The sequence below is a fragment of the Tupaia chinensis genome, unplaced genomic scaffold, assembly GCF_000334495.1.
Source record: "Tupaia chinensis unplaced genomic scaffold, TupChi_1.0 Scaffold000272_1, whole genome shotgun sequence".
Taxonomy (NCBI): domain Eukaryota; kingdom Metazoa; phylum Chordata; class Mammalia; order Scandentia; family Tupaiidae; genus Tupaia; species Tupaia belangeri.
This window is the reverse complement of record NW_006159754.1, coordinates 3535046-3562400: the sequence shown is the minus strand read 5'-3', so window position 1 is coordinate 3562400 and position 27355 is coordinate 3535046. Positions and strand designations below refer to the sequence as shown.

General features: G+C 36.8%; 1 protein-coding gene across 18 annotated transcripts in view; it reads right to left on the bottom strand.

The window, feature by feature from the left end:
• Positions 1-7749: 7749 nt before the first annotated feature.
• MBNL1 (muscleblind like splicing regulator 1) overlaps positions 7750-27355 on the bottom strand; it is a 244304-nt gene continuing 224698 nt past the window's right edge. For 12 of the 18 annotated variants that reach the window (XM_027772376.1, XM_014588294.2, XM_027772374.1 and 9 more), the window contains 5 exons: positions 26331-26484; positions 18379-18414; positions 17592-17686; positions 14242-14316; positions 7750-11188 (listed from right to left, as the gene is read on the bottom strand). In XM_027772376.1, the coding sequence (XP_027628177.1) occupies positions 14260-14316; positions 17592-17686; positions 18379-18414; positions 26331-26484 (342 nt within the window). In that variant the 3' untranslated portion in view covers positions 7750-11188; positions 14242-14259. The remainder of the gene's footprint in view (positions 11189-14241; positions 14317-17591; positions 17687-18378; positions 18415-26330; positions 26485-27355) is intronic. The other 6 variants (XM_006149747.3, XM_006149749.3, XM_006149752.3 and 3 more) reach the window with 5 other exon arrangements.

Sequence of the window (27355 nt, the reverse complement as noted above, 5' to 3'; positions counted from 1 at the left end):
ACTGCCCACCTGGGACCAGCAGGTGGTGTGGTGGTTAAGGCACTGGACACTCCCACATGGCTGACAATGGTTCAGGTCCCTGACCTGGCGGCTTGCTTTCCCACTTTCCCTCTCTCTCTCTGTCTCTCTCTGGTCAAATTAAAATAAAATGAATGAATCAAATTAAAGAAAGAAAGAAAGAAAAAAAGTATTCTGAGACTTAAGAAAATTATTTTATTTTTTATAAGAAAATTGTATATTTTAAATTGTTATCTATAAAAATGAACTCTTCACTTTCTAGAAAGAGTCTCCCATGTTAGGAACCATTTGTATTTTCTTCTGAATTTACCTTACCTTATAAATACTTCTTTTTGTGAACATACTTATTTTTTTTCCTTTTTTGGCTTTTATCTTTATAACATAAAATATAAAAAGTATACAGAAAGAGTATGTAAGTACAGGTGTACAGCTTAGTGCATTATTTAAAAACACGTAGTCATGAAACAGAGAAAGTGAACATTGCCAACACGCTTACGAAAACCCTCACTGCCCCTTCTCTATTGCAATCGACCTCTTACTTTTCTTTACATTTAACTGGTAAGCAAACGTTCTGAACACTAGAGTTCTGCTGTGATTTTGATTTTATCTGAATGAAGTCAGAGTGTATGTTTTATGTTTAGGTTATTCATTCAGCATTCTGAGCTTCATGCATCTCCTTGTACATGGCTGAAATCTGTTCATCTTCTATGGCTATTGTCAGTCCATTTTATGAAATATCACCATTTACAGATCTAATCTATTATTCATGGCCTTTTGGGTGATTTCTGACGGGGGACTGTTTCTAATTCTAATGTTTCTATTGCACCTTGCCTGTCTATCATTTAGAGTACCTGCAGACGTTTCTGTTGGTTGTCAATCTAAGAGGAGATTTGCTGGTTGATAGATCAGATGAGGCTTACATTTCAATAAATATCCCAAAATCACTTTATAAAATTAAAGTTGTTGGGACCAGCAGTTAGCATAATGGCTATGCCACTGGACTCCCATGTAGTCGACTGTGGTTCGAGTCCCAGACCGGGTGGCTTAAACTCATGCCAGGCACGTGTGCATGCATGCCCAAGATCCCAAGAGGAGAATGGAGAAGAAGGGATTGCAGCATGTCCATCCCCCCTAGGGGGTGATTTCTCGCTTTCTGTCTCTCTGTCTCTCTGGCAAACACACGCGCCCTGTAGCAAAAAACCTCTCCAAAAAAAAAAAAAAAAAAAGAGGGAGATAATGTAGTCATATCATTGTATTCAAGAAGAGAAGGTAGTTTTCACTTAATCATATTCTAACTGACCTCGTGGTATAAAGAGGTTGATACTGGTCTAGCAGACATAAAATATTAGATCAGTGTTTATTCTGATGAAATTATGTATCCTATATTTATTTCTTTATTGCGCAGTGAGGTTCTTGCCACTCACCCTTGATTCTCAGAGCATATTACAGTACCTGGTATATAGCTAGATTTTAATATATGTTTGTTCAGATGAGCCACTGCCAAGTTAAGCCTCTAAAATAAACCCATGATAAATTTTTATATGAAAATACATTAGTACCACTCAACTCTTATTTGAAACATTATTTTATAAATATAATATTTTAATACATTATCTAACAGCACGATTTTCATGGTAATTAATGAATCCATTGTGTGACTTGATCTTAAACACAGTTTAAAAATGTAAAGTGGGATTCAGGTAGTCAAGCTTAGAAATGTCTGAATGATTACTTTCAAGCTGACATGCATTAGGAGTGGTCTATGACCACACCAAGCTGGAACAGGAAATGCACAAAGATAAAAATTTTCAGTGCAAAAGTACTTCATTCTAGTTTTGAAATATTCATTACAAGGGACACAAGGAGCAGGACCTGTCTCAGTGGTAAATTAAAGGAAGATAAAATTTCACTACTGAACAGAAATGATAGACCCACAGATAACACAAGTAGATACAGAGAGCATATACCTGGCTGCTTTGAAAGGGATTTGAACCCAAGAACTGGGATGAAAAACTAACAATTAAGTGAAGTGATGTGCTAAATGGAGAAAATAAAATAGCAACCACAGTTAAGTGCTTTGAAGGTACCTTTCAAATCAATCTGTATGTACTAATCCAATAATTAATAATTCCTCCATAGTAATTAAATCAGAATGTCTGGGGCGGGGGAGGGGAGGAGAGGAACCAAGAATGAATACCTTTTAAAGATCTCCCAGATAATCCCAATCTGCAGCAAAGTCTGGAAACCACTCAGCAGCCCTGCAAGGAAGATCTCCTTGTTCCTATTTCAGTATAGTGGACACTAAGTCACAAGGAACTGAAGTTAAGTTGCCAAAGTCGGAGCGGAGGAGTTGACATGAATACAGGCTGTTTCTTTTCATCTTAATCATTGCAAGGTCTCCACAGTGCTTTAGTGCCGTTCGTAATGAGTAGCTTTCATTTGGAAGATTTTAAGAGCATTTCCAATGTACATCTCAAAAATGATCATTTCAGGAAGTTATAGACTATTCCCACATGTTTTGCGTTTTCTACCAGCATCTATGATATCAGCCCCTCTAGGCAGTATCTATCCTTATCATGCACAGTGTTGTCAAAATATTTTCCAAATTATTCAACTCCTCCAGATGTTACTACTTCCATTTATCTTCAGAGCCCACACAAGCCCGTCTGGGAATGGGTTGCACTCGAGAAAGAAAGGGACCCAGTGTAAAGCAAAGTGGAACCAACGCTGGGGGCCTTCCTGTTCCTGAGGCTCCCTGGGCAGTGTCCAGATTTTGACACTGATTTGAATCACTAATGCCTGCCTCTGTTCAGCCTGTGCTGCAGGGTTCTGTTTCCAGTATGTCTCTTAGTACTTTGACCCTAAGCCGGAAGTCGTGTTGTACTATGGGACCTTAGAGCTCTAGGTTTTCTGCTTAGCTTTTCCACTAGAGTCACTGTATGACTTCAGTCAAGAGTCCCAATCTCTTAGACCATTGTACTATGTACCATCCTAAGTGGAATTTGGAGATCTTGGCTAATGTGTGGTTCTGTGTCATGTCATTGCTATAGATTTGAGTATACCTCTGCTGAAGACTGCTTATCTATCTCCAGACTTTGAGAATCACCATGACCTCAGGATTTAAGTCCATAACTTGTCCTTCACCTAAGAAGATGTCCTGTCTCCATGGACGATCTTGGTCTCAGTTGGTCTCAGTTACCCTGAGTCAAGCAATCTGCTTTTCAGCTACAACTTGAGAGATATAGTTCTTACTTTTAACTCCTTCATTGCAATTGTTATTTGTATTACCAATTCTTTTTTTTTTTTTAAGTTTTTGTCATAGGGCATGTGTGTTCGCAGGGGAGAGAGACAGAGGCAGGGAAAGTGAGAAATCATCCCTTCAGTGGGGATGGGCATGCTGTAATCCCTTTTCCTCCATTCTCCTACTGGGATTTTGGGCTCGCAGCCACACATGCCTGGTGTGATTTTCAAGCTGCTAGGTCCAGGACTTGAACTGCAGTTGGCCATGTGGGAATCCAGTGCCTTAACCATCACACCACCTGCTGGCCCCACCAGAACAGATTTAATAAGCAAGGGACTCATGTCTGAGAATTCACATGGATTTGAGACCCTCCTATGGAAAACAGCTTTCTTCTATGGTTGCCTTTTTATTGCTCAGGAGATGCACGCATGACCCAGTGCACAAGCAAAGACTACAATGATTAAAATTTCCCTCAAGGGAAATTGTGCCCATCACAATAGGTCACACAAGCCAACTCAAAGCTGCCAACTCAACTCCACCACTAAGTTCCTCCTTCCAAGTTCAGGGATTCAGTACCTCAGTGCTCCAGGAGGGGCACTTGCAGCTATAATTTACATAAAACCAAGGTGCTTTCCAACCTCTGTGAATACCTGATCTGCTCAAGAGGAAATCTGAGGCTTTGTCATTATGAAACCCAGTCAGAAGGAAAGAAAATGAGCACTCTTGATTCAGTAAATCATTTCACAAAGACCTGCACAAGCCCCCCATGCACCACCAAGAGTAATAGATTTTATCTTTCAGGGTTCTGACCTGCCAGAGGTTGGAGAGGTTTCTGTTATAGGGCGCGTGCGCTCACCAGAAAGAGATAGAAAGCGAGTCTGAAAGTGAGATATCACCCCCGGGGGGGCTGGCCACACCACAATCCCATCTTCTCCACTCTCTTCTCGGGATCTTGGACATGGATGCACGTGTGCCCAGCCTGAGTTTAAGCCATCAGGTCTGGGACTCAAACCATGGTCGACTACATGGGAGTCCAGCGACAGAGCCATTATGCCAACTGCTGGTCCTCCTGCCAGTTCCTATTTTCCTGAAATGATAAATTCAACATTTTCCCTCCCACTTTCCAACATTTAATTAGCAAAAGAAGAATGCTACATGAACAAAAATAAGCTCATGCAGCATAAAGAGAGATCCTTGGAGGTCTGGGACTGTGAGATGAGTCATTCCTTAGAAGAGGTAGAAGACAAAAGGAGTAGGCTTCCTCCCTGTTGCCTTGGCCCTCTCAGGGCTGGGGAGGATAGGGCAGCTGAGTGAGAGTGGCAGGTGTCCAAGGTAAGTGCGAGTGTAGGAGGGGAGTTCCTGAGCTCCCCGGTCTCAGAGAGCCCCAACAAACTCCGGGACATAGGTCCTCTGGTACTTAAAACACAGAAAGGCCCTATGAAAACCGAATCCAACTCCTGAGAAGTTTGGAGGGGGAAGCTGTGGCCCAGCATGGCTTTTAACAGCCACCTGAGATTAGCTTCACGTTGAACACCCTCCCCAAGAACTGCTATGGCCAAGGCTCCTTCCAGGGATAGCCGGGGCCAACTGTTATGAAGAGTGATGTGTCAGAGACTGCGCCAATGATGGCAACAGCACAGGGGCCACTTTGGTCATGTAAAATGAGTCACTAAATTTCACACTTTGGAATGTCTTCATGACATTGGTACAGTAGCTTTTGAAAGCTTTAAATGAATTATGCTCTAGGTTATTGTAAGTTTCCAAATTCTTGGGCAACAGTATAATGTGATTTCCCAAAACATACAGAACCACTTTAAATATTAAAATGACTGGCTCAGTTGCTTTGGAGAGTGGAGTAATACAAGTAGAAAAATCAAATCTGGTTGCTATGTCTTGCAGAAAATACTAAATGATTAACTAGTATAAAGGAAGCTACTCTGCAAAAGTGTAAAACATCAGTAAAACTGTAATTATACATCGCTGACCTTCAGCATCATTCCAAAGTGTTAAACCTGTGTGTTGGACAAAGGGTTTGTGATGGAATAATAGTTCTAGCAAAGGGATCTTGTTCCCCAAATGATAAAGCAGAAAACTTTTTTTAAATAGTTTTATTTTATTGTATTTATTTATTTGACCAGAGAGGGACAGAGTGAGAGAGAAAGTGAGAAAGCAAGCTGCTAGGTCTGAGACTTCAACTGCGGTGGGCCATGTGCGAGTCCAGAGCCCTTAAACACCATACCACCTGCCAGTTCCGAGAAAGCAGAAATTTTTAACGGAGGATTCCATCCTGTCAGCTGAGGTCCCCTAGTGGACCCTTTTTTTTAGTGTGTGTGTGTGTGTGTGTATGAGAGGCGGAGAAATAGACAGAGAGAGACTAAGACAGGTATTTTTATCTCTTCCTGTGCCTCAGGCTCCCTGCTGGTGAGGATTACAGGCATGTGCCACTGTGCCCAATACATTAGCTTGGTTCCAGGAACCAAACCTGAACCTCTCATGCAGCCTCAGCCCCACACAGCATGCCCTGCCACATGTACCATCATGGCTGGGCTATACCAACAGCTTTTTGTTGTAGCATATACCAAAGGGCTGGCTCCGTAAGTTAGTGGTTAAGAGATCCAGAACCCACATGGCAGTTCTTTTTTTTTTTTTTTAGAGTTTTTTTTTTTTTATTTTTATTTATTTATTTATTTGCTATAGGGTGCATGCACTCGCCAGAAAGACAGAGAGACACAGAGACAGAAAGCAAGAAATCACCCCAAGGGGGGACGGCCATGCCACAATCCCTTCTCCTCCATTCTCCTCTTGGGATCTTGGACATGCATGCACACACACCCGGCATGAGTTTAAGCCACTGGGTCCAGGACTTGAACCGTGGTCAACTACATGGGAGTTCGACATAGCCATTATGCTAACTGCTGGTCCCCCACATGGCAGTTCTAATCTCAGGCTGGAAAAACACATAGAGCAGGTAGGTGTGCATGCATGCCCTAAATCCCAACAGGATGGAGAAATAGAGAAGGGACTGTGATGTGACCATACCATAGGGAGGGGGGGTTCTTCCTTTCTCTGTCTCTCTCTGATAAGCCGACATGCCCTCTGGCAATAAAATGAAAAATATAGCCAAAATATTATCAATAATTGTAGTGAGCCAGATGTCTTGACCTTACTCAAAAGCTGGTGTTCTCCTGCTTTAGAAAATCATCTCCAGGGCAGCCATCTTCTTTCTGATAAGCATCATCTACTATAGGATAGCTGGGCCTACTGAGGAAAACAAAGTAACTGCCAATTTTGAAAAATGTAAGGCATATATTCAATCCATGATTTCATCTTAATGGTTGAAGTACCTGCTATTTTTGGTAATGATCTTCAGGCAGATTTGGCCCAATAATAATAAAGTAACAAGCCAGTAACAAAATTTCATTACTTACAAACTTACCCTCATTGCAGTAAGTTTTAGAAAAAAAGGGAATCATCCTACAAAGGAGAACTTGTAGCCTCTGACCAAGTACCAAGTAGTTAACATAAAGTAGCATTAAAAGATGGAATATGCACATCTCCTCATGTTAGAACGTTGGCCTTCTCTGGCTGTCTGTAGACACTGCAACATAAAATATCTGAATGGGATGCAGGCCTCCCTTCGACCAAATTTTTAATCTTCTGTTAAATAAATTCATATGCCCAAACTCAAGAGTTACCTCAGGACCTTGCTCAGCTGAGTGTACGCACGAAGGCTTCATCCCTCTGAATTAGTGTCATCATCTACCTCATGGAAATAGTCTCTTAGAGTGCCTGGTTTCCAGGGCTAGTCAGCAGAAGCAGTCAGGCAAATAACATTTCTTTAATAGAAAGACAAGTGATCTGGCAGTGGTAAGTTCTTTTTCTTATGCTCCCCCAACACACACACACACACACACACACACACACACACACACACACCACTTCTAAAACCATTTGTCTCAACAGCTAAAGTATCAGGGGAAGGGAGAGCTAGATATTTCAGAAAATACTGAGTACATTATAACAATATGTCTCGATTCCTATTCTTAGTATCAAAGGATAATTAAGAGAGGGACCAGCAGTTAGCGCAAAGGCTATGTCGCTGGATTCCCACGGAGTCGACCACAGTTTGCGTCACAGACCCGGTGGCTTAAACTCACGCCGGGCGTGTGTGCATGCCCAAGATCCCCAGAAGGGAATGGAAGAGAAGGGATTGCGGTGTGGCCATCCCCCCCGGGGGGTGATTTCTCACTTTCTGTCTCTCTGTCTCTCTCTGTCTGTCTGGCGAGCGCATGCGCCCTACGGCAAAAAACCTCTCCAAAAAAAAAAAAAAAAAGATAATTAAGAGAGAAAGTAAGTAAATAAATGCCTTTGTCACAATCAGTTCCAACCAGATAAAGAATTTACACATCCGCAGGTTTGTAAAGAGATGCACACACGAATACATGAAACACACAAAAATAATTTACTATTCAATCTCAGACACACAAATCTACTTAAGAAAGAGAAGTTTTATTAGGGCAATTTCACTTTATTTTTCCATACAGCAAAGTCAACTACTGCAGTCATAATAAAATAAGCATAAAACAAATTGCAGCCCAAGACAAAATACATAATTTTAAGCAACTACAAGCAGAAAGTAAGTTGTGATTACATAATAGTAAAACCAAGCACATCTGTCCTTTCAGCAGATGAAAGTGGTAGGGTTGCTGATAAGTGCAACATTATGAACCAGCTGGGGTGAAGGGCTGGATACACTAATTCATTAATCAAGTGCCCATTATTACCTTTTGCTTTTTTATTTGAGTGCTTCTGAGTTGAAAATAAAACCATGAAATTTAAACTGTGTTTTATTTTTCACCTGCTGAAAGAACGGGATCCTACAGCAATTAAAAAACAATCACATAACAACTATAGCTACGGTGTGCTGTTTGGTTTGCCTGTTTATGGTTTAATTTTGTGAAAGTCAATACTTGTTTTGAAGATTTTTTCTTTTTTTTGTGAACAATATAACCACTGAAATTGGCAGAAACTGATTTGAATAATATATGTCCTTAGTATAGTTCTTTCTCTCTTTTTTTTTTTTTGTTTTTTCTTTTTTGTTGTTGAAGTTTTAAACATGCAGTAGTTTTGAAAAATGTAAGGAATATTTGATCCATGATTTCACCTTAATGGTCGAAGTATCTGCTATTTTTGGTAATGATCTTCAGGCAGATTTGGCCCAATGGCGTTTTTGTCAGTCATGAGATCTTGGAAGGATGGCATATCTTTCCAGCTGAAAAAATCCTGGCAAACTACAAGCTGTCCACAAAAAAGCAAAGCAACATGTTTGAAGGGGTATGGAGTGCTAACTCTGTGCCACTTTTGCAAGCAATTTTGCTCAGTCTGTCATTTTTATTAGCCTTAACAAAACTCCTTGTAATTATAGACGTTTTTATTCAAAATAAGATCTTACTATTATACAGGTTTCTCTCTTTTGACTATATACAGAAGTGCAAAAAGTCAACCTTCTCTCTAGACGTTCCAACATGCTAAATTGCAGCATAATCAACCCTCAAGAGTTTGCACACACGCTATAATTCTCATTACGTAAACGTTGAGTATTTGGATTATCAACAAAAAGTCCCTTGTTCTATTTATTGATTATGCAGCTTATTTATAACAAGGCCTGATATTCAGGGATTTCAAAAATATTAAACAATACTTTAACATTTGAAATGGATACAGTAGAAAATAAATTTTATTCTAATATCTAGGATCTAGATCTTCTTATAATAACTAATTACAAACAAAATAAATCATCAAAATATTACTCAATTGTCTGCCAGGATTGTTGCGATAGCAACAACTTAACTTCTTACTTAGCAATGATTATATATTTATAAGATATCCATATAAAAGATCTTTGTTCTTTTAATGAAAACTAGACAAGAACTAACAATGACTGACATTCTTACACTATAATATTAAACCAGTAAAATATAAATCATTTAGTTAACAATAATACGAATATTCATATGACACTACATGTAATTCAAAACTGAGTAGGTTATGAAGGAAAAACTATTTTAATTTTTTTTTGTATTTTGAAAAATTCATCGGTAAAATCTAATAAAACAATAGTCTATAAACTGAAATGGTATTCAATTGTTAATAGAAAATGAAAATCTAATAAATGTAGGAAATGAAAAACTACATTTTAACAAGAAAAATAAGTAATATCTATAATGTAACTAACTACAATAACATGTGAAGTCACCATTACTTTCTTAACACGATTGAAATTACATTGGTATGGGTTCCAACCCGTAATGTAATAATCTAAGGCTTTAATAGATGTACAGTACAATCAGTAAAATCAACACATCAGTCTTATATTAGAAAGCATCTCTCTCAAGCATAAAAACTTGCAGTAAACTTGGAAGTATGGAAAGTTCTACAACTGAACTTTCACTTCTCCCATTCCACACTAGAACTACCAGTTACCTGGCCCCGACTTCAGCAATTTTTAGAACTGCTGAACAGAGCAAAAATATCCTTTTCTAGCTGCAACATCCAAACCACAAAAAAAGGAATTCCTTTGGATGAATCCATTCTTAAAAACTGAATGCACATCTATTTTTTTTTAATTTTGTAAAAGGCTTTCTAAGGCTATAAGCAGTTAATCTGAACAAAAGAAAAGAAAACAAACAAAAAAAATCACATATAAAATTCACCCATGTACTTAACCCACCCAATTACTAGGTTCATTAAACATTTCCCATGTTCATGTTTTGGTTTATCATGCATCTGATGACAGTGCTGCTTTCTTCTTTGTTTAGAGTCACTATTTTGAATGTGACTGTGATGAAGCATTTAAGCAAACGTGAAACCATTTTTGCAAAGCATTTATAGTCTTTTGACTTTTGACAGAGGCTATAAATAGAAGCAAAATAATTTCCTCAAAACATTTTTTTGTCATCGTGTCTCAGAAATGGCATATCCCTTTTGAATAACATGTTATACAGTATAGTATGCATAAATATTACACTACAATGCATTAAAATAATTTTATATATATATTTATCTATTATATATATCTCCAATATGTGTGAGTTTATCTGTATTGAGTTTGTGTTGTGCTGTCTATTGTTACTGTAAAGTTAAATGGCCATTTCTGAGACAGCTTTGGTTTCAACAAAAAGAATGGTGCCCTTTGACTGATTAGTACTAGCAAATAAGCGACAAAATGTGGCTCTGAAAATAATAACACTGAAGAAATAATACTCTAATTTGATGTACAGTCTATGGCACTTCATGAGAATCCTTAACAACATGGTACTTAAAGCCATGATGTGCTTTAAAATATACACAGTTGTGGTTTTGCTTGGCACATTCATCTCTGTCAGATCCCTCCCTCACCACGTCTTACAATCTATTACATTAAAAATATTACTCTTAAACAAAAATGACTGTGCATGCACGCTCTCATCTATAATGGCAATTTTAAATACAAGGTGCACCTTTGTTATTTGTAAACCTTGAAAGAAATAAACTTATTTTTAAAAAATTATATCTTGGTCTACAGACGTACCAATACATAATAGAATCGTGGTTACACCATAGTCTGTCTTTTCAAGATGGCATGAATATATAGGAAACTAATTAGGTATGCATCTTTTGATGCATAACTCTGTGCTAGAAAAGAAAGACAATGTTGTTCTTTTAGACAGGAATATCACCTCAGCACGAATATCAATTAAATGTACAAAGTGTATAGGCAACAGTGTGCAGTGGATTTTCCATGTTGTCTTCTTCTGGTTAACATGCAATATGTGGATGTCTTGTGGCTGAGGGATTTGTGTGTGTGTTGCTTGACGGTATATACAATATGGCTAATGACCTCGTCCTTTCCTCTAACCAAGCACACTGTCCTTTCCTCCTTAGTATGATCTACAAGGCAAAAAGAGATAACCTGTGTTAAAACAAATATTTAAAAGCCGTTTCCAATATACATTTAGTCTAGAAATTTTCTTTCTTCATTACACATACAGTATGTTCACATGCATTTTATAACATCATGTAAAAACAAGCACCACTTCACAAGTGTAAATGCATCTAAATTGGTCTAACGTCTTTACGTGAATAATTACATGCACCATTTAATAAAATTGTAGACGCTAGTCAAAATTTTCTAGGACTAAGTTAAAAGTGTAAAATACATTTGCAGAATCAAAGGGTGTTACAGAGTCAAGCTCTTTTTTTTTTTTTTTTCTTTTAAACATTATTGTTGTGGGGTAGAATTGGAACTTACTTCATTTCCTAAGTTTTAAGAGAAATGATTTGGCCTACAAAATTAAAATCCATGCCGTAAGATCTATTAAACAAGATTCACTCTATTTGGGTGCTTGGTTAGCATATTACATGTTAGGGGGGAAAAGGATGTGGTTATTTAGACTAATTCAAAGTTCGTGGAAAGTTTTTCCCTTCTACAGCCAAGAAAAGTATATTCCTTAAATTAATTAAGAAATGATATCTGGGGACCAGCAGTTAGCGTAATGGCTATGTCACTGGACTCCCACATAGTCAACTGCGGTTCATGTCCCAGAACTGGTGGCTTGAACTCATGCTGGGCACATGTGCATGTGTGCCCAAGATCCCGAGAGGAGAATGGAGGAGAAGGGATTGTGGTGTGGCCATCCCCCCCTGGGGGGTGATTTCTCGTTTTCTGTCTCTCTGTCTCTCTCTGTCTGGCGAGCGCACGCGCCCTATAGCAAAAACCTCTAAAAAAAAAAAACAAGAAATGATATCTGATGGATTAAGTTTTAATTGACATTTCGATGTACTTGTGAAGTAAGAGTTTCAGTTTTTACCTAAAATTTATTTTCATCAGTGGATTCTTATACATTAAAAGCATGTTTTACAACTTTTAAAGTTAAAGAAATGACCATTTTGTCAACTCTGAAACCAGTTGAAAGACTACAATTCATGAAAACGAGCAATTATTTGTTAAATGAACAAAACATTAAGAATCTAAGCTTCAAACAAATCCGGTATGCTAATGATAGATAGACTTAGGAATATGTGTACGGTGTTTTTCAACCTGGAGTATTGCTAAGAAATAGAACATGGTTCTGTACAAAAATGACTAAAACAGATTTTTAAAAACATGTCAAAAGGAGAACTCTTTAACCCAACCAATACACTTCACAGTAATTCTAAAACTGGAGGGCTATTGCTCAGAACCATGAACCTTTTTAGCAGAACTGCTTTGAGAGTGCTTATGGACTAGACAAAGACCAATTTCAATCACTTCATTCATAAGCATAGCATGTCTTTGGTATACTTTACAGATTGAAACCACCATTTCTTATTTAAATGGCTCTCAAGTTCTGCCTATCCTCTTCTGCCTGGGCTCTGGCTTTGTCAGAGATCACCAGCACAAGGACTTGAGTGTAGGTTCTCTGCCATTCTTATCTCCAGACTAGGCACACTATACTCTTTCTTCCTCTATAAGGCCCTTTCTCTTTCCTTCTTTACATAACAACACCTTGGTTGTCAAATACACTTCTTTTCTGACTCTCTTGGAGGAGCTGCCCCTTTGTCTTTGCTCCAAGAACAACTTGTCTAAATCTCACTTGCTTCAATACAGTATCTAGAAATCACTTAAACCTTTATCTCATCAACATGGTAACCAACACAAAGAAGCGTCAAAAACTCATTTATAAGTGTGTTAAGGAACAAATCAATGAATGGAAGGAAGCAGCAAAGAATGATTACCCATTTCATTTACAAGATTCAGTTTTAAATGCCATGGCATTTTCTAAATATAAGTACCTAACATGCTCCTGAGCATGTTATAACTTAAATATATATGTATCAAATAAAATATATCCTCTAAGGATGAAAAATGAGCACCCTTGCAAGTATTTAGGACAATGCTTCTGAAAGCAAAACACAAGACTTTCAAACCAGTTTTGTACAATGGTAACATTTTCAGAAATATATGCTCCTATCAGGTAACTATTTTGAAGTACCCAACATTCATTTGGACAGGTAGATGTGTATATATGCATGTGTATGAGTGCATAAACGTATTCATTTAAAGTCAGGCTTATTACAGTCTAATGGCCTGGTGAATGGTAAAGCATGAGATGAGGTGGATGCATATTCTTATTTAGGTTTCAGCCCAAAATGTAAAATACATGTTGCTCCATATCAGGGGTCAACCAAAGTGCTACTTTGGGGCCAAATCCAGCCTACTGCCTCTTTTCGAAAATGAAGCCATATTGGAAGGCAGTCATGTTCATTTGTTTTCATGTCATCTCTGCTGCCTTTATGCTACAATGGAAAAGTCAAGTAGTTCTAACAGAACCAATAATGGAAACATGGTCAAACATGTTTACTGTCGGGCCCTTTAAGAAAACATTTCCAATCCCTAATCTACACATTTTACTTACTTTTTTCTTTTCTTTTTTTTTTTTTTAAGAGATTTTTGCTATAGGACACATGCACTCACCAGAGAGAGACAGAGAGGGAGACAGAAAGCGCGAAGTCGCCCCCTATGGGGATGACCACACCACATTCCCTTCTCCATTCTCCTCTCAGGATTCCGGGCATGTACACACATGCACCTGGTGTGCGTTTCAAGCCGCTAGGCCCTGAACTTGAACAGCAGTCAGCCATGAGGAGAATCCAGCAATGTAGCCATTATGCCATCTGCTGGCCCCCCTTCTAATTAATTTTAAGTCATATTTTCTTCATTTTTGTGTTTCATTTATTTCTAATATGAACATTCTGAATTATCTTCCTTCTGTATTTTGTATGTTTCAGTAATATTAGCATATTCACAGCAAATTTGTGTGATAAGATTCCTCGTAATCCATCTAAGATAAAAATATGAGCTCTGCATAAATATTTTCTATGAGGGCTTACAAAATTTTAAGTGTTATCTTTAAAAAAAGAATCCCCCCAAAATACAACTACATATTACATAATGAACTTACTGTTTAGTGATGAAAATTCTACATCTGGGTAACATACTTGTGGCTAGTCAGATGTTCGGCAGATATTATGGGTATCTAGCAAATAAAAAATTATTTAATGAATGATTCATGCAAGCAAGCCAACAACCAAGAGATGAAAACATCTTAATATTAAATTTTTTAGGAATAGTGAAATTTAGCTGTGAGGTGACAGTCCTTATCCGGTCAATGTAACAGTAAGTTAATACAAATTTAAATGCCAATGTAGCAGCTAATTTTTTGACAAAAAATAAAAATCTTTGTGTTAAATACTATTCTATAAATGTTACAAGTTTTTAGGAAGATCAGTAAAACTACAAAAATTCATGCAGAGCATAATCGAAAGAAGCCCTTTTTGTTGGCCTACACACACACACACACACAAACACAAACATAACACACACTCACATACCCTGTGGTTTCAGTCACCTAGTAGTAACCCAGAAATCAAGAGTAGGGAATATCTTGCCTATTTTTGTGTAACCAAATTACTAATATGTTCATTCATATTAGGCTGTTTTACTTTTTTCCAAATTAAAAACACTGGGTAAGAATTATAAAGGAATAATTCAAAGAACTGAGTAAGAGCATAAGTTAATTCAGAATATATTTCTAAGTCCCGATTGCACCTTTTATTGCATTTTAAATGGGCAAGAGATTAGAGAACTTGAGAAAAAATACAGTAAGAAATCAACATAGTGATGAATTATTTCAATAGTCCCCAAAAGCCAAGAACTTCAAATTTGTAGCTTGATTTTCCTCCAACCCAAAATGAATGGCTGCTAACCTGGGAGAGGCATACAGTACACTGAGATTATCAGAGGACTGAACACATGGAAACTAATACTAGTGATTGACTTCCTGGTTGTGTGACCTTGAGCAAAGCAACAAATTACTCTTACATTTCTTCTATAATGGCACTAAATGCCATTTCAGCAAGGTTGATGAGAAAATACTGAAATCACATACATGAAAGCATTTTTGTTGTTTCAATTTAGACATCCTAGACTAATTCAACATACTACAATTCACAGTCTGGAGTGTATATTAATATGTCCCTATTTTATTTCCATTTCTCAGCTGACATTTATACACAATTTTACAGCATTGGCAAATGGCACGAAAATGTGCTCCAAGCATAATGAAGCTTCTCATACCATTTTTCCTGCTGCTGCAGGACAGGATGTTGCACCCAACAGTGTAGAAGCATCAAGGATGGGGCTGTCGAAACATACCAAGGACCTTCAACACCAATCGATGCAGATGAAGGGCCAGCTATAACTTCTGCATGCATGCAGGCTGCATTTTGTGGCATCAGCTATTTCCAGCATTGCTAATGTACTGTAGGCATATACATATGTATGTATATGTAGATATAATATATGTGTGTATATATATAAATATATATATATATATATCTCCATTCCCTTTTCTTTCTTTTGGTTGTAGAATAGTATGAAGACCCAAGATTATGCATGAAATGGTCACAGCACAATGCAAAAAGTAAAGTGTCCCCTACAACCCAGGTGGCCAAGGGCATGTTGAAATTTGCTTTGCTATAGTTCTGCTTACACCAGCAATTCTGCAGTCACACATGGTGCACACACCAGAGTTCAGCATCATCGATATATACCGCAAATGGATTGCATTGAACCCATTCACTATTTCTGCCAAAGATTACTCACTAACATGCCACATATGCACAATCTAGCATTCTTGTAAACGAGTCTGATGTGTTAGCATACATCCAACTTGTGAAAAACTAACGATCTTTGTCAAGAAATATTTAAAGCTTGTCTGAAACTCAGAAATAAATTAATTTTAGCATTACTTTTGAAAGTTTTTAAATGGCTACATTAAAAGTTGTCAGCAGCAGCACGTGGTCCATTGTAGAAACCAGAAAGGGCTATTCCTCATAGCAGTAACTGTACAGTGGAGATGGCTCTTAATTGGTTTTCTCTTTCCAAGGGGCAACATATTAATTCCTATTTGATAATGGTTCTTCTGAGATTTATTCTGGCTATAGTTAACCTCTGTCTGTGGGCTATCTGAAATTTAGTTTGCCTCCAAATCTTTGTCTATTCTATCAACCCTACTGAATTTTGTTTTCATAAGAAACATATTGATATATTCAAGCCTCAAACCACTTAACATAAATGTGACTTCCATTCAAGCACTATTATCTAGAACATATTTTTAAATATGATCAGAATATGCTGGTTGAATCATCATCAATTTTTCCTTTTTTTTTTTTCCAATTTGCTAGAGGGTGTGTGAGTGCTGGCTCAAGACAGAGAAACAGAGAGAGGGAAAGTGCGAAATCACCCTCCAGGGGAGAAGGTCATGCTGCAATCCCTTCTCTTCCATACTCTTGGGATTTGGAGAATGCATATACACACATGGGACCAGCATGTTTTTTAAGCCACAGGGCTGGGATTAGAACTGCAGTCAGCCCTGTGGGTTTTGAATCCCTTAACCACAGACTACATAGTTGGCCATCTGGGATCCAGTCGCTTGAACCACTATGTCATCGCCTGGCCCAATTTTTGCCTTTTACAAATTTTAAGTAATCATGATAAATAGTCATTCTTACATATCATGAAATTGAAATTTCTGAAACAGACTGCTCTTACTTAAAAGTATCCATTGTAACTGTTATCCTATAAACCTGCGCAGAACACAGAATGACTGAATTTAGTAGAGTTGATATTTTTCCTTTCATAAATCTCCAACATTTGTGCAAGGTAATTAGAAAAATAAGAGCACTTTTTTTTTCCACTTAAAGCATTTTGAATAAAAGCTTAGAGAGGCTATACACAATTCATTTCCAAAATGCATACTGCTGATCAAATGGATCAAATGATAATGAATTTATAACTAACTCTATTTACAAGAGTGGTCATTTGTGGCATATATAATACATTTGTATATTTTTGCTTTTTATTAAGAGTTTTGGGCAAGAACTAAAAAACTGTATACACCAAAAGTTTTTAATAACCACCATAAAATTGCCTTGGTCAAAATACTTGCATGATTGGTTGAAACCAAATGAGAATTGCTTGTGTAAATATCATTTTAGTAGCTTCAGAAATGGAGCCGCGACCACTTTGGAGCACTTATAAATGGCAAAAAAAGCATTCTGCTGCTCATCATAGAATGTGTAGGCCAACAAGAGGTATCTTTGAAACCCCATGCTTATTAAAGCCCCCTCGACAGCCCTCACGTACACACAGTTCCCACTGACCTCAATGGGAAATCCACGTGCGTAAGGGCTGGTGGATTAAGCCCTATTAGAGTTGGTTTTTAAGAAACAAAGCTGTAAATTAGCAAACCTGGTTGGCTGTGGCTGTTGCAGCGAAGGGAACACTTGTGGCAGATGTTGTTGCTGCGGACACAGTGGCTGGCGTAGCACCGTGCACCATGGGAACTTTCGGAGGGAAAATCATATAAGCAAACATACAGAAGAGTGTAGCAATATGGAAACCATGGCAACATGGAGGAGATAATTGGGCATGGTATTTATCATAGCAGTAAGCCATGTGACAGGACATCATCACCAGCGAGTGACATGCAATCACAGCGCAAAGCAGGACAACATTCCAAGGAGAGAAGGGAAGGGGGAATGAAAGAGAAAAAAAAGGGGAAAAAAAGCTTGTTACCATCAAATCAAGAAAATTGACACAAACAGGCTTAATTTGCTAAGTCAAAAACAAGAATTTTATATAGTGTTCATAGTCAGACATTCCAAAATCTAAGTCAAAATACAGGTATTTACTTCATATATAAAGTTATCTGTTTGAATGAAAGTATCTTGTTCTTATTTACTATTATCAAAATACACAGGTTATTACTTTTCTGAGATAGATTTTTTTTTAACACACCAGAACTCATAGTCCAATCAAAATCCACTAAAGGTGACTAAAGGAAACTGTCGTGTGTAAAGAAAACATTTATGTGAGTCCATGTCAATTAAATAGAAAATGGCATTTAATTGACAGGTGTTAGTAAAAGGGAAATGGACTTGCCCAATAGATACAAGTTAAACTTAGCAGTGGATTTTGAGGGGCTGTGAGGTGCACTATAGGTTTAAGATAATCAAGAAACAAAGCTGGCACCTACCAACACTTGTAGCGGGTGTCATGCACAATATTGAGCCTGCCCATCATGCATTGCAACAGGAAGGTGGATTTGAAAAGGGAAAAGAATTAAAACATCCCATCACACGTGTAATTAGGAAATTCATTTGAACAAAGAAGAAAAATTGTTATTATGGGAACAGTGGCATGTAACTGTCAGCACAATCAAATCATACAATAGCACAGTGATCAATTAGAACTAGTCTCGAGTGAAGATAAAAGCCAGTTTAACTGTGTGCTGGTACACTTTGTTTCTCTAAATTGCTGCTTATAAATAAAAGTATTTTGGAGAAAATTTAAACCCGCCTAATTACTTTTAAAATAATATTGTAATTTGTTTTGTTTTAATCCAGTCACTAGCCATCTGGCTGCTTTGCTATTTCTGACTTTAACATATGAATGTCTTAACATTTTCTTTAGATAGAGCACATGTTAAGTAACTAGAAATATTATTTATTATTAAAATGCTAAATAATTCAATGCACAAAACTGATTTAACAATGTAATGAAACCCAAACATCCATTTTCATTCTGTTTTTAGTTCCTTGTTCATTACAGCAGCAACCAGACTGACATGGCAGGGGTTGTGTTCCTCCATACAGGAATTGTATTTGGATGAATACCAAACAAAAATTACACACACAAAAAAGAGCTGAAACTTTCACATTTCCTTAGTTTGGAATTAAATTATTGGAAAAGCATTAAAAGGGGATATAGTTTCTTTTAAGTCTCAAGCTGGTTTATTTGGTAGGTATCTGGTAAAACAGACTGTTTTTAATTATTGGTTTAGACACTCAAGACTTCTTGGAGTAGCAAATGTTCTATAAAATTTCACACACAAGAAATTGCTAATTAGATTTCAATAAAAACACTGAGTGGGAGATAATGAAGATACATATATCACATATGGGATGTTAGCAATGACGCTCACAATTGTTCAACCGTGATAAGTAAATGTTACATGTATAGTCCCTGTTGCTTTTGACATCTAAATATTGAAAATCTCATTTATTTTACCAAGTATAGGGCACTTTCCCAGAACTACTGTTCTTTCGACAAGGTTATTTTAGACATCTAGGTTTAAAATATCAAATGATTTTATACTTCTATCTAAATCTTGGCACATCCTGTTTAAATACTAGCAGCATCTGGGATGAACATTTGTTAGAAAAATATCTGCCAATTGAGTCTTGTCAGAGATGGCCCTTCAAAACAAAGCTGCCATTGACAAACTTAACTGAAACACAGATTACTTCATTGGCATCCCTATAACAGCTGCAATTAGTCTGTTATCACAATTAGAGTGTGGGCACAATGAGTGGTGATTAAACTTGGTAAAGGATCTATAAAAGCATCCTTTCAGGTGAAGTAATATTATATTGACAGGCATTATTTAAGACACTTAAAGATCTCTGTCATTTGCTACTACTACTGAGTCAAAGACTTGAGAAAGACAACCATAACAAACAGGTAGTAACAAAGAAGTTAATTTGAGACAGTAGAGCAAGCAAAATTTAATATTAGATCTAGGTCTTGTGATACCATTACCCTCTAAAGAAAGGGCAGGAAGATCAGGAAAGAAAAGTGGAAAAGATGAATAAAAATGAATAACATGATATTTAAGGAATATTAAAGCCAATTTAAATATTGTATGGGCTATGTTTTAAATTTGTTATTATTACACTGAAATTTTGCCTATTGCATTTCATCCCATGCATAATTAAGCCTACACATGCTGAAAATAAGTTAACCTTTTGCCATCTCTCTTAAATCTAAAGCTTTCGTGATTTGAATTTTAGTTATCTTCCTCATTGTGATTATAACCAATGCACACAGTTTTGAGAGGGATTTGCAGCAAATAAACATAAGGCAGCAATGAGAACACTAGCCAGGGTGCAATAACTCACAAATATGAAGACAATGCTGTAGGACCCACTTACCAAAATGAAAAATCACTTTTGAAATGACCATAATATCCATCTGTATTTCAAATGGGTTGATTGACTAACAATGATGCACAAAAGTAGCCAATTTAAATTTTTCCTCATTTTTCAGCAATTGGAAATTTTAAGTAAATGGTTTTTTGTCAATTTCCAGTATCTCCTACAAAGATAGCTGCATAGCAGAATTGTGTGTCAGAGGAATGTGTTATTTTAATTATGTGACTTTTTCCAGTGAATTTCTAAATTGATTTGTATGAATGTGCAGGAAAAACAAGTAGGATAGTAATTTATGAATGAAATATATACACAATTTAAATTACTATAAGGAGAAAGAAAAGAAATAGGAGAAAGAAGAAGATTTGTAATGGAAATTTGGTTGGAAGTTGGAATTCTGATGTGGTAATTTAGACTGATTTCGAATGATACAGTATAAAGCTGATTTAAAGTCTTCTAAAGATAATATATATCATTCTAGGACTGAAGTTCACAATCAATTGAATAATTCTCAAACTTGATCTCCTAACATGCATTACCGTCTTCATTTTTATCAATGATAAATAAGTTTAATATATACCTAGCTATATATTTATAAGAAATTATATTTATATTTATTAATTATAGAAAAGTGACAAGCTAGAAATATTTGTTTTCTCTTCTTTCTTTAAAAATGATTCATCCTCTGCCTGCAACACCCTCACACTCCAGCCACCACATATGACAGTTTTCTGGCCTTTTTGTTTCTTTCCTTCTGGTAGAGTTGTACCTAATTCGAGTCAAAGTAAGAGTTTCTTAAAGCAAACTTATTTTTAGATGTTTTAACAATTGTAAGCCAACACTGATTATGGGACAGAGAAGAGAAGAGTGCTTCAGAGAATGGCAGGAAGGCAAAAAGGGTGATGGAGAGCAGAAAGGTAAGACCCTCAAGACTGCAGTGGTGGGCGGTCTGCAGGATCCATGAGCAGCTGCTCATGTAGCTTGTACTTTCGCAGTAGCTCTGCAAATGGCAGGCCCTCAAGGGCATGGGCTGCATGTGAGTCTGATGGGTTTAGGCAAGGACACTTATACCTAAGGCAAGCACATAGCCCACAGAGTACCTGTCTTTAAAAGTTCTGGTAAGCATGGGCAATGATTACTGTATATCAATAGTGAGCAGTGGTGACTGAAGGATGGAGGATTGATAGCCTGTTTGGAGATGAGAGGATGGGGTCCTAGATTCTCAGTAATGCCTGTTATTTCTAATCAACCCAGTAAAATTAGAATTTAGAGTTGGATTTAATTTGAATTCAAGAAAAAAGAAAACAAACCTATGTAAATAAATGTGGTTATTTCTTATCCTAATTTCAGAGATAAAATTCTTACCTACAACATAAAAAGATCCTAGATTATACATAATCTCTATGAATAATCAGTTTAGTCCTGCATGGTGAAAGTTATAAAAAAGTAATACATTGGGCCAGCAGGTAGTGTGGTGGTTAAGGCACTGGACTCCCACATGGCCGATGGCCAACTGCAGTTCAAGTCCTGGAATTACTTGAAAATCATGCCAGGTGTGTGTGTATGTCCAAAATCCCAGAAGGAGAAGGGAGAAGAAGGGATTGCCATGTGGCTATACTACCCGGGAGGTGATTCTCACTTTCCCTCTCACTGTCACTACTGTTTCTCTGGTGAGTACATGCACCCTATGGCAAAAACTTTAAAAAAAAAAAATTAAATTTGAAAAAACAAAAATTCATGTGAATTTATGCTAAGACTTGTATCATTTTTAAATGAAACAGAGGGTGTAAGGCATGAGTTAAGTGAACACTAAGAGCTAGTTCCATCCTCTCAAATCCCTTTTTAGGCCTTAATGTAATAGGCTTGTAGATATTGAGAAACTGAACCCAAATTCACCTGTTCAAGTTTCTATCTAAACCCTACAAGCTATGTAACTTGATACAAATCACTAGATCTTGCTAGAGCTAAAATAACTCATTAGTGAAATAAGAACATGAATGCCAATTTGGGGGGTTGCTATGGGAGAAAAATAAGATAATGTATTAAAAGTACAGCATGCCACAAAGCAAAATCTAAATAACAGGTAGCTCTTTTAAACAAGATGTGTGAAATAACTTGGCCTAAAGGACTTATATAGGCCTGGGGCAATAGGTGACGTGGTGGTTAAGACGGCTGGATCCCATGTAGCTGACTGAGTAGCTCAAGTCTCAGACCTGGCAAGTTGAAAAATGTACCAGGTGCACAGGTGTGTATGCCCAAATCTCGGGAGGAGAATGGAGGAGAAAGGGCTGTGTTGTGTCCATCACCCATGTGGGGTTATTTCTCACTTTCCCTCTATCTCACGCTTGCCCTCTCTCCCTCTCTCTCTCTCTCTCAGTTTGTCTCTGGCAGGCACATGTCCCATATAGCAAAAACAAACAACAACAATGAAACCAAAATAAAAAAGGAGTTATATGGGGCTTGGAACTGGAAAGTATGTACCTTGTCTTAAAAAATTATATTTAGTTTCAATTTAAACACTTAAACAAACAAAATATTCTGGATATTACATTTTGCCCAGGAGCCAAGTGATTGCAAGCCCTACTGTAAATACTGGCATATCATGTGGCGTACAAAGTCTATTGACTTTGAACTGTGTCGATTTCTACAGCCAACTTGAGAAAGCACAGACGCAACCAACCCTCATTCACATAGACTATGCAGCAGATGAGCCATACGGGTGTTGGGTGCATATCAGGTACGACCTGTCTGGTAATATTCCTCGGGTGCCATCCCCTTTAGACTGGGACTGTGTCCCTCAGTGCCTTCCAGATCCCACAGCTCCCAATTTATGTCTTACTTCACTTGTTGATGTTTCTTGCCTAGCCCCTGAGGTGTTTGAGTTCACATGCCCTGAACTAGAGTCCTTTCCTTTCTAACTGACAAAGTAGTTTGACAGAAATAAAGATGCTTTATCCATTTTGACCTTTGCATGCCTCAGGGCCAATTTTGTACACACATCTACACATTATAAAATAAATTTAAAAATATATTTTTAAGCATTTGCCATAGGGCATGTGTGTTTACTGAAAAGAGACAGATGACACTGAGAATGAAAGTAAGAAACCACCTCCTGTGGGGGATGGTCACACTGTAATCCTTTCTCCTCTATTCTCCTCTTCAGAATTTGGGCACGCACCCCTATGCATCTGGCATGATTTTCAAGATACTAGGTGAGGGACTCAAATCGTAGTGGGCCATGTAGAAGTCCAGTGACTTAACCACCATGCCACTGGCTGGTCCCAATAGTGAAAATAATCAAGGAAGCAGTATACTTGGTACTAATTAGTCACTAAGGTGACTAATAAGGATCAACCTGCAGCTTTAGGCCCTTAAAATTACACTGCAATAAATGCAATTTTATATTATGATGGCAATCATTTTATATCATATTAGTTAAAAATATAGTAATAGATCACCTTTGAGGAAAAATGAGTCATAAAAAAATGAAAATGTATTTTAAATTTTTCAGCATATTTCAATATATTGTGGCACATTTTATTTAAACTAGGAATACTTAACTTTCCAGAATGGAGGGATATGTGTGATTCTGATTTCTGAATGTGTTTATTGTTTTCCCTAAAGATCCTTACATCATATTGTTCACTTTAACTGCAAACTAAAAGCCTGTGTTCCTAAGGAAACACTAGTGTTATAAATAAGGGTGACACATACCATGCAATTGATAGTTGCACTTATTTAGAAAAGACCATAGTCTTTACAATGTTGTTTGAGAAACTCATGAAAAACCTATTTAATAAGATGGATTATTTCAGGTTCCTTTAAGGAACCTAGGAAAGATAGATTTGTTTTTATTTCTAGACTTTAAGTAGAGAGAAATATTATTTCTAGTGATAATGTTTTATTCAGTGAATTGATGAAAACGATCCTTAATTCTTCAATGAGATTATGGTAGTTACCCCAAATCCCTTGAAATTCTAGTGATTTTACTACAGAAAAAGTGATGGGCCATTTGTTGGAAACAGCAAAAATTGATGGACATGGAGACCTAATACAAAAGTAAATTTCTAGAAGTCTCTAAAAATAAAATAGCTATATATGTTGAGGAGAAAGTTAAATTAGTCTCCATGGGAAATTGGTTCCATGACAACCCCCAACCAGGGAAACTAAAATCTTCAGATGCCCAAATTCCTTATACAAAATGCTATACTATTTGCATACAACCACATGCATCCTCTAGTATACTTTAAATTATATCTAGATTACTTATAAGACCTACTATAATGTAAATAGGTGTTATCCTGTACTGTTTAGGGAATTATGATAAAAGTCTATACATGTTCAGTACAGGCACAACCAATTTTTTTTCCTAGTATTTTTGATCTGTAGTTGGTTTAATTCATAGATGCTAAACCTTTAGACATAGAGGGACAGCTATACTATAAAATGTAAGAGAAATGTGAACTTTCCCCACATTTAGTTTATATTCTACTATGGACAAACTGCAACTTAATAGGTATTATTCTTTTTTTTGAGAGAGAGAGAGATTTTTGCTATAGGGTGCGTGAACTCGCCAGACAGACAGAGACAGACAGAGACAGAAAGCAGGACATCACACCCCAGGGGGTATGGCCATGACACAATCCCTTCTCCTCCCTTCTCCTCTCGGGATCTTGGGCACGCACGCACACGCGCCCGGCGTGAGTTTTAAGCCACCAGGTCCAGGACTTTGAACCGTGGTCGACTACGTGGGAGTCCAGCGACATAGCCATTACGCTAACTGCTGGTCCTTGATAGGTATTATTCTATGAGTAAAAATATTTCATCTGTCATGTCTATGGCAGGCTATTTCAACTAGTGGAATATTCTAGTTAATTGAACGTTACTGCATATTTATTCTACATAGGGATTGTCAGTTTTCGAAAATGCACTATATAAATGAAGTTATACTTAGAAGTAAAAACTAATGTGAACAATTTATTTTTTGTTTATTAATTTAAAAATTATTATATTAATGTTACAGCATTATGACCCTAATGTACTATAAATATTGTCAATATAGTAAAATATAGTATTATGGCTGGGCCTTTGACTTATGAATGTCCTTAATTTACTAACCTACTGATAAAGTATGATCATTGTATTAAATAAATCTTTGAATGAACAGTAACAAAGGCTAAGAGGTAAAGAGAAAAGTGAGATGAGAGTTTTTGGTTAAATTCCAAATTCCATGGAGTTTAATATGTATTTTCTAAAACAAATTGAAAGTGAGCAAAGATAGTAAATTTCTAGACAGTTAAATGAGTAGTGAGTGTATGGTTTTAACGTTTTAATCTATGTAAATAATTCCAGAGGACATAAGTATATGTGATCATGTTGAAAATAAACTAAAGCCACAAATGTACAACTCAATAAATGAAAACATCACTGGGCACGTAGAACTATTTCAATATTAGCTTAGGAGCAAAAATAATTTTAAGCAATGTACTGGTTGGTACCAATAAGAGTACTTTCTAAGAGTTATAGAATACAGTTATTTTTGTTTTTGATTTTTGGTCTCTACTTTGAAAACACAAAGGCTGAAAAATGAAAATCAAAATGGAAAATGTCATTTCATATGATTCAAATTAACTCTATGAAATTATGAAGGCAAAGGGGTCTTACAGCAAGAAAGGGTCATAAAATATCTTGACAGACATATAACAGTGTTGAGGAAAGAGAAAAAAAAGAGAAAAAAAACTATATTTCAATTCCAAATTACACAAACACAAATGAATATATAATACACTACGGATCTTTAACCCATGTTTCATTACACTAAAATTTTTAGATTTTTAAGGAAAACACATGAGATAACTCAGAAAGGTTTCCATCGTTGACCGCCTTACCTTATACATTATCTACGACTACAATCAAACTTGGGGTGTGGTTTATCTGTTCTAAAAGTATGACACGATCTAGGTCATCAGATTCATTGTTAATAAACCCACCCTCTTACCTGGTGGGAGAAACGCTGTATGCTGTTGCAACTGCATGTTGGCTAGAGCCTGTTGGTATTGGAAAATACCAGTGTTAAAGACTGCGGTGGCACCGTTGGTTTTTTCAAGAGCAGGCCTCTTTGGTAAGGGGGGAAGTACAGCTTGAGGAATTCCCTGTTTAGTGAATGAGTATAAAAAACAAATACCAGTAAAAAGAGAAAAAGAAAAAAGAAAAATCAGTTGAAGGCTAAAATTGTTAGGAAGCATGAGCAAGCTAGCAGCCGAGCACTTAACTACCCAAGGGAAAAAATTCGATAAACGAAAAAAATTAAAGAAACAAAAAACAAAAAACAAAAGCAAGATAAAAGCTTTAAAGGAAGCATTATTTTTGTCCAAAACAAAACCCCACTAGTAGAGAGCACATGTTATAATGTGTTAACGTGTTTTATGTCCCATAATGCTTCAGGCTTTCTGTGAGAAGCCACTGATTTGGGAAAAGAAGAAAGGCTGCACTGCGAGCTCCATGAGGATCGACAAGTATAAGCAATGTTAATTGTGAATTGTATAGAGTCACTGAAACAGATAAAATAAAAACTAACCCCATGTCGCTCCTCCCCCCTCCTGCCTAGACATGCAAAGGTCCCAGAGCATGCAAATTTTGTTCTTACATACTGAACTAGGAATATTAAAAAGTAAATCATTCTATCACTTAAGCCATGCTAACCAAACAGGTACATAAATATACAGTCAGAAATACACTTTAATGTCCTCCAAGTATTTCTTTAGAACATTCTACAATGTAGTTAAACTGAATGTGGGCTGCTGGGTTTTCAGACTCTATCATTGTATGATATCCATTGATGTACTTTATATTATAGTCTTTCCACTAATTTTGTCAGGAAACCACACTCAGTTTTTCATTGTACTTTACAACTTTATATAACAGAGAAAGGAATATATCATTTTTAATTGACTAAAAAAAAAAAAAAAAAAAAAAAAAAAAACAAAAAAAAAAAAAAACTTCATCCCAACAAAAACAACCGCC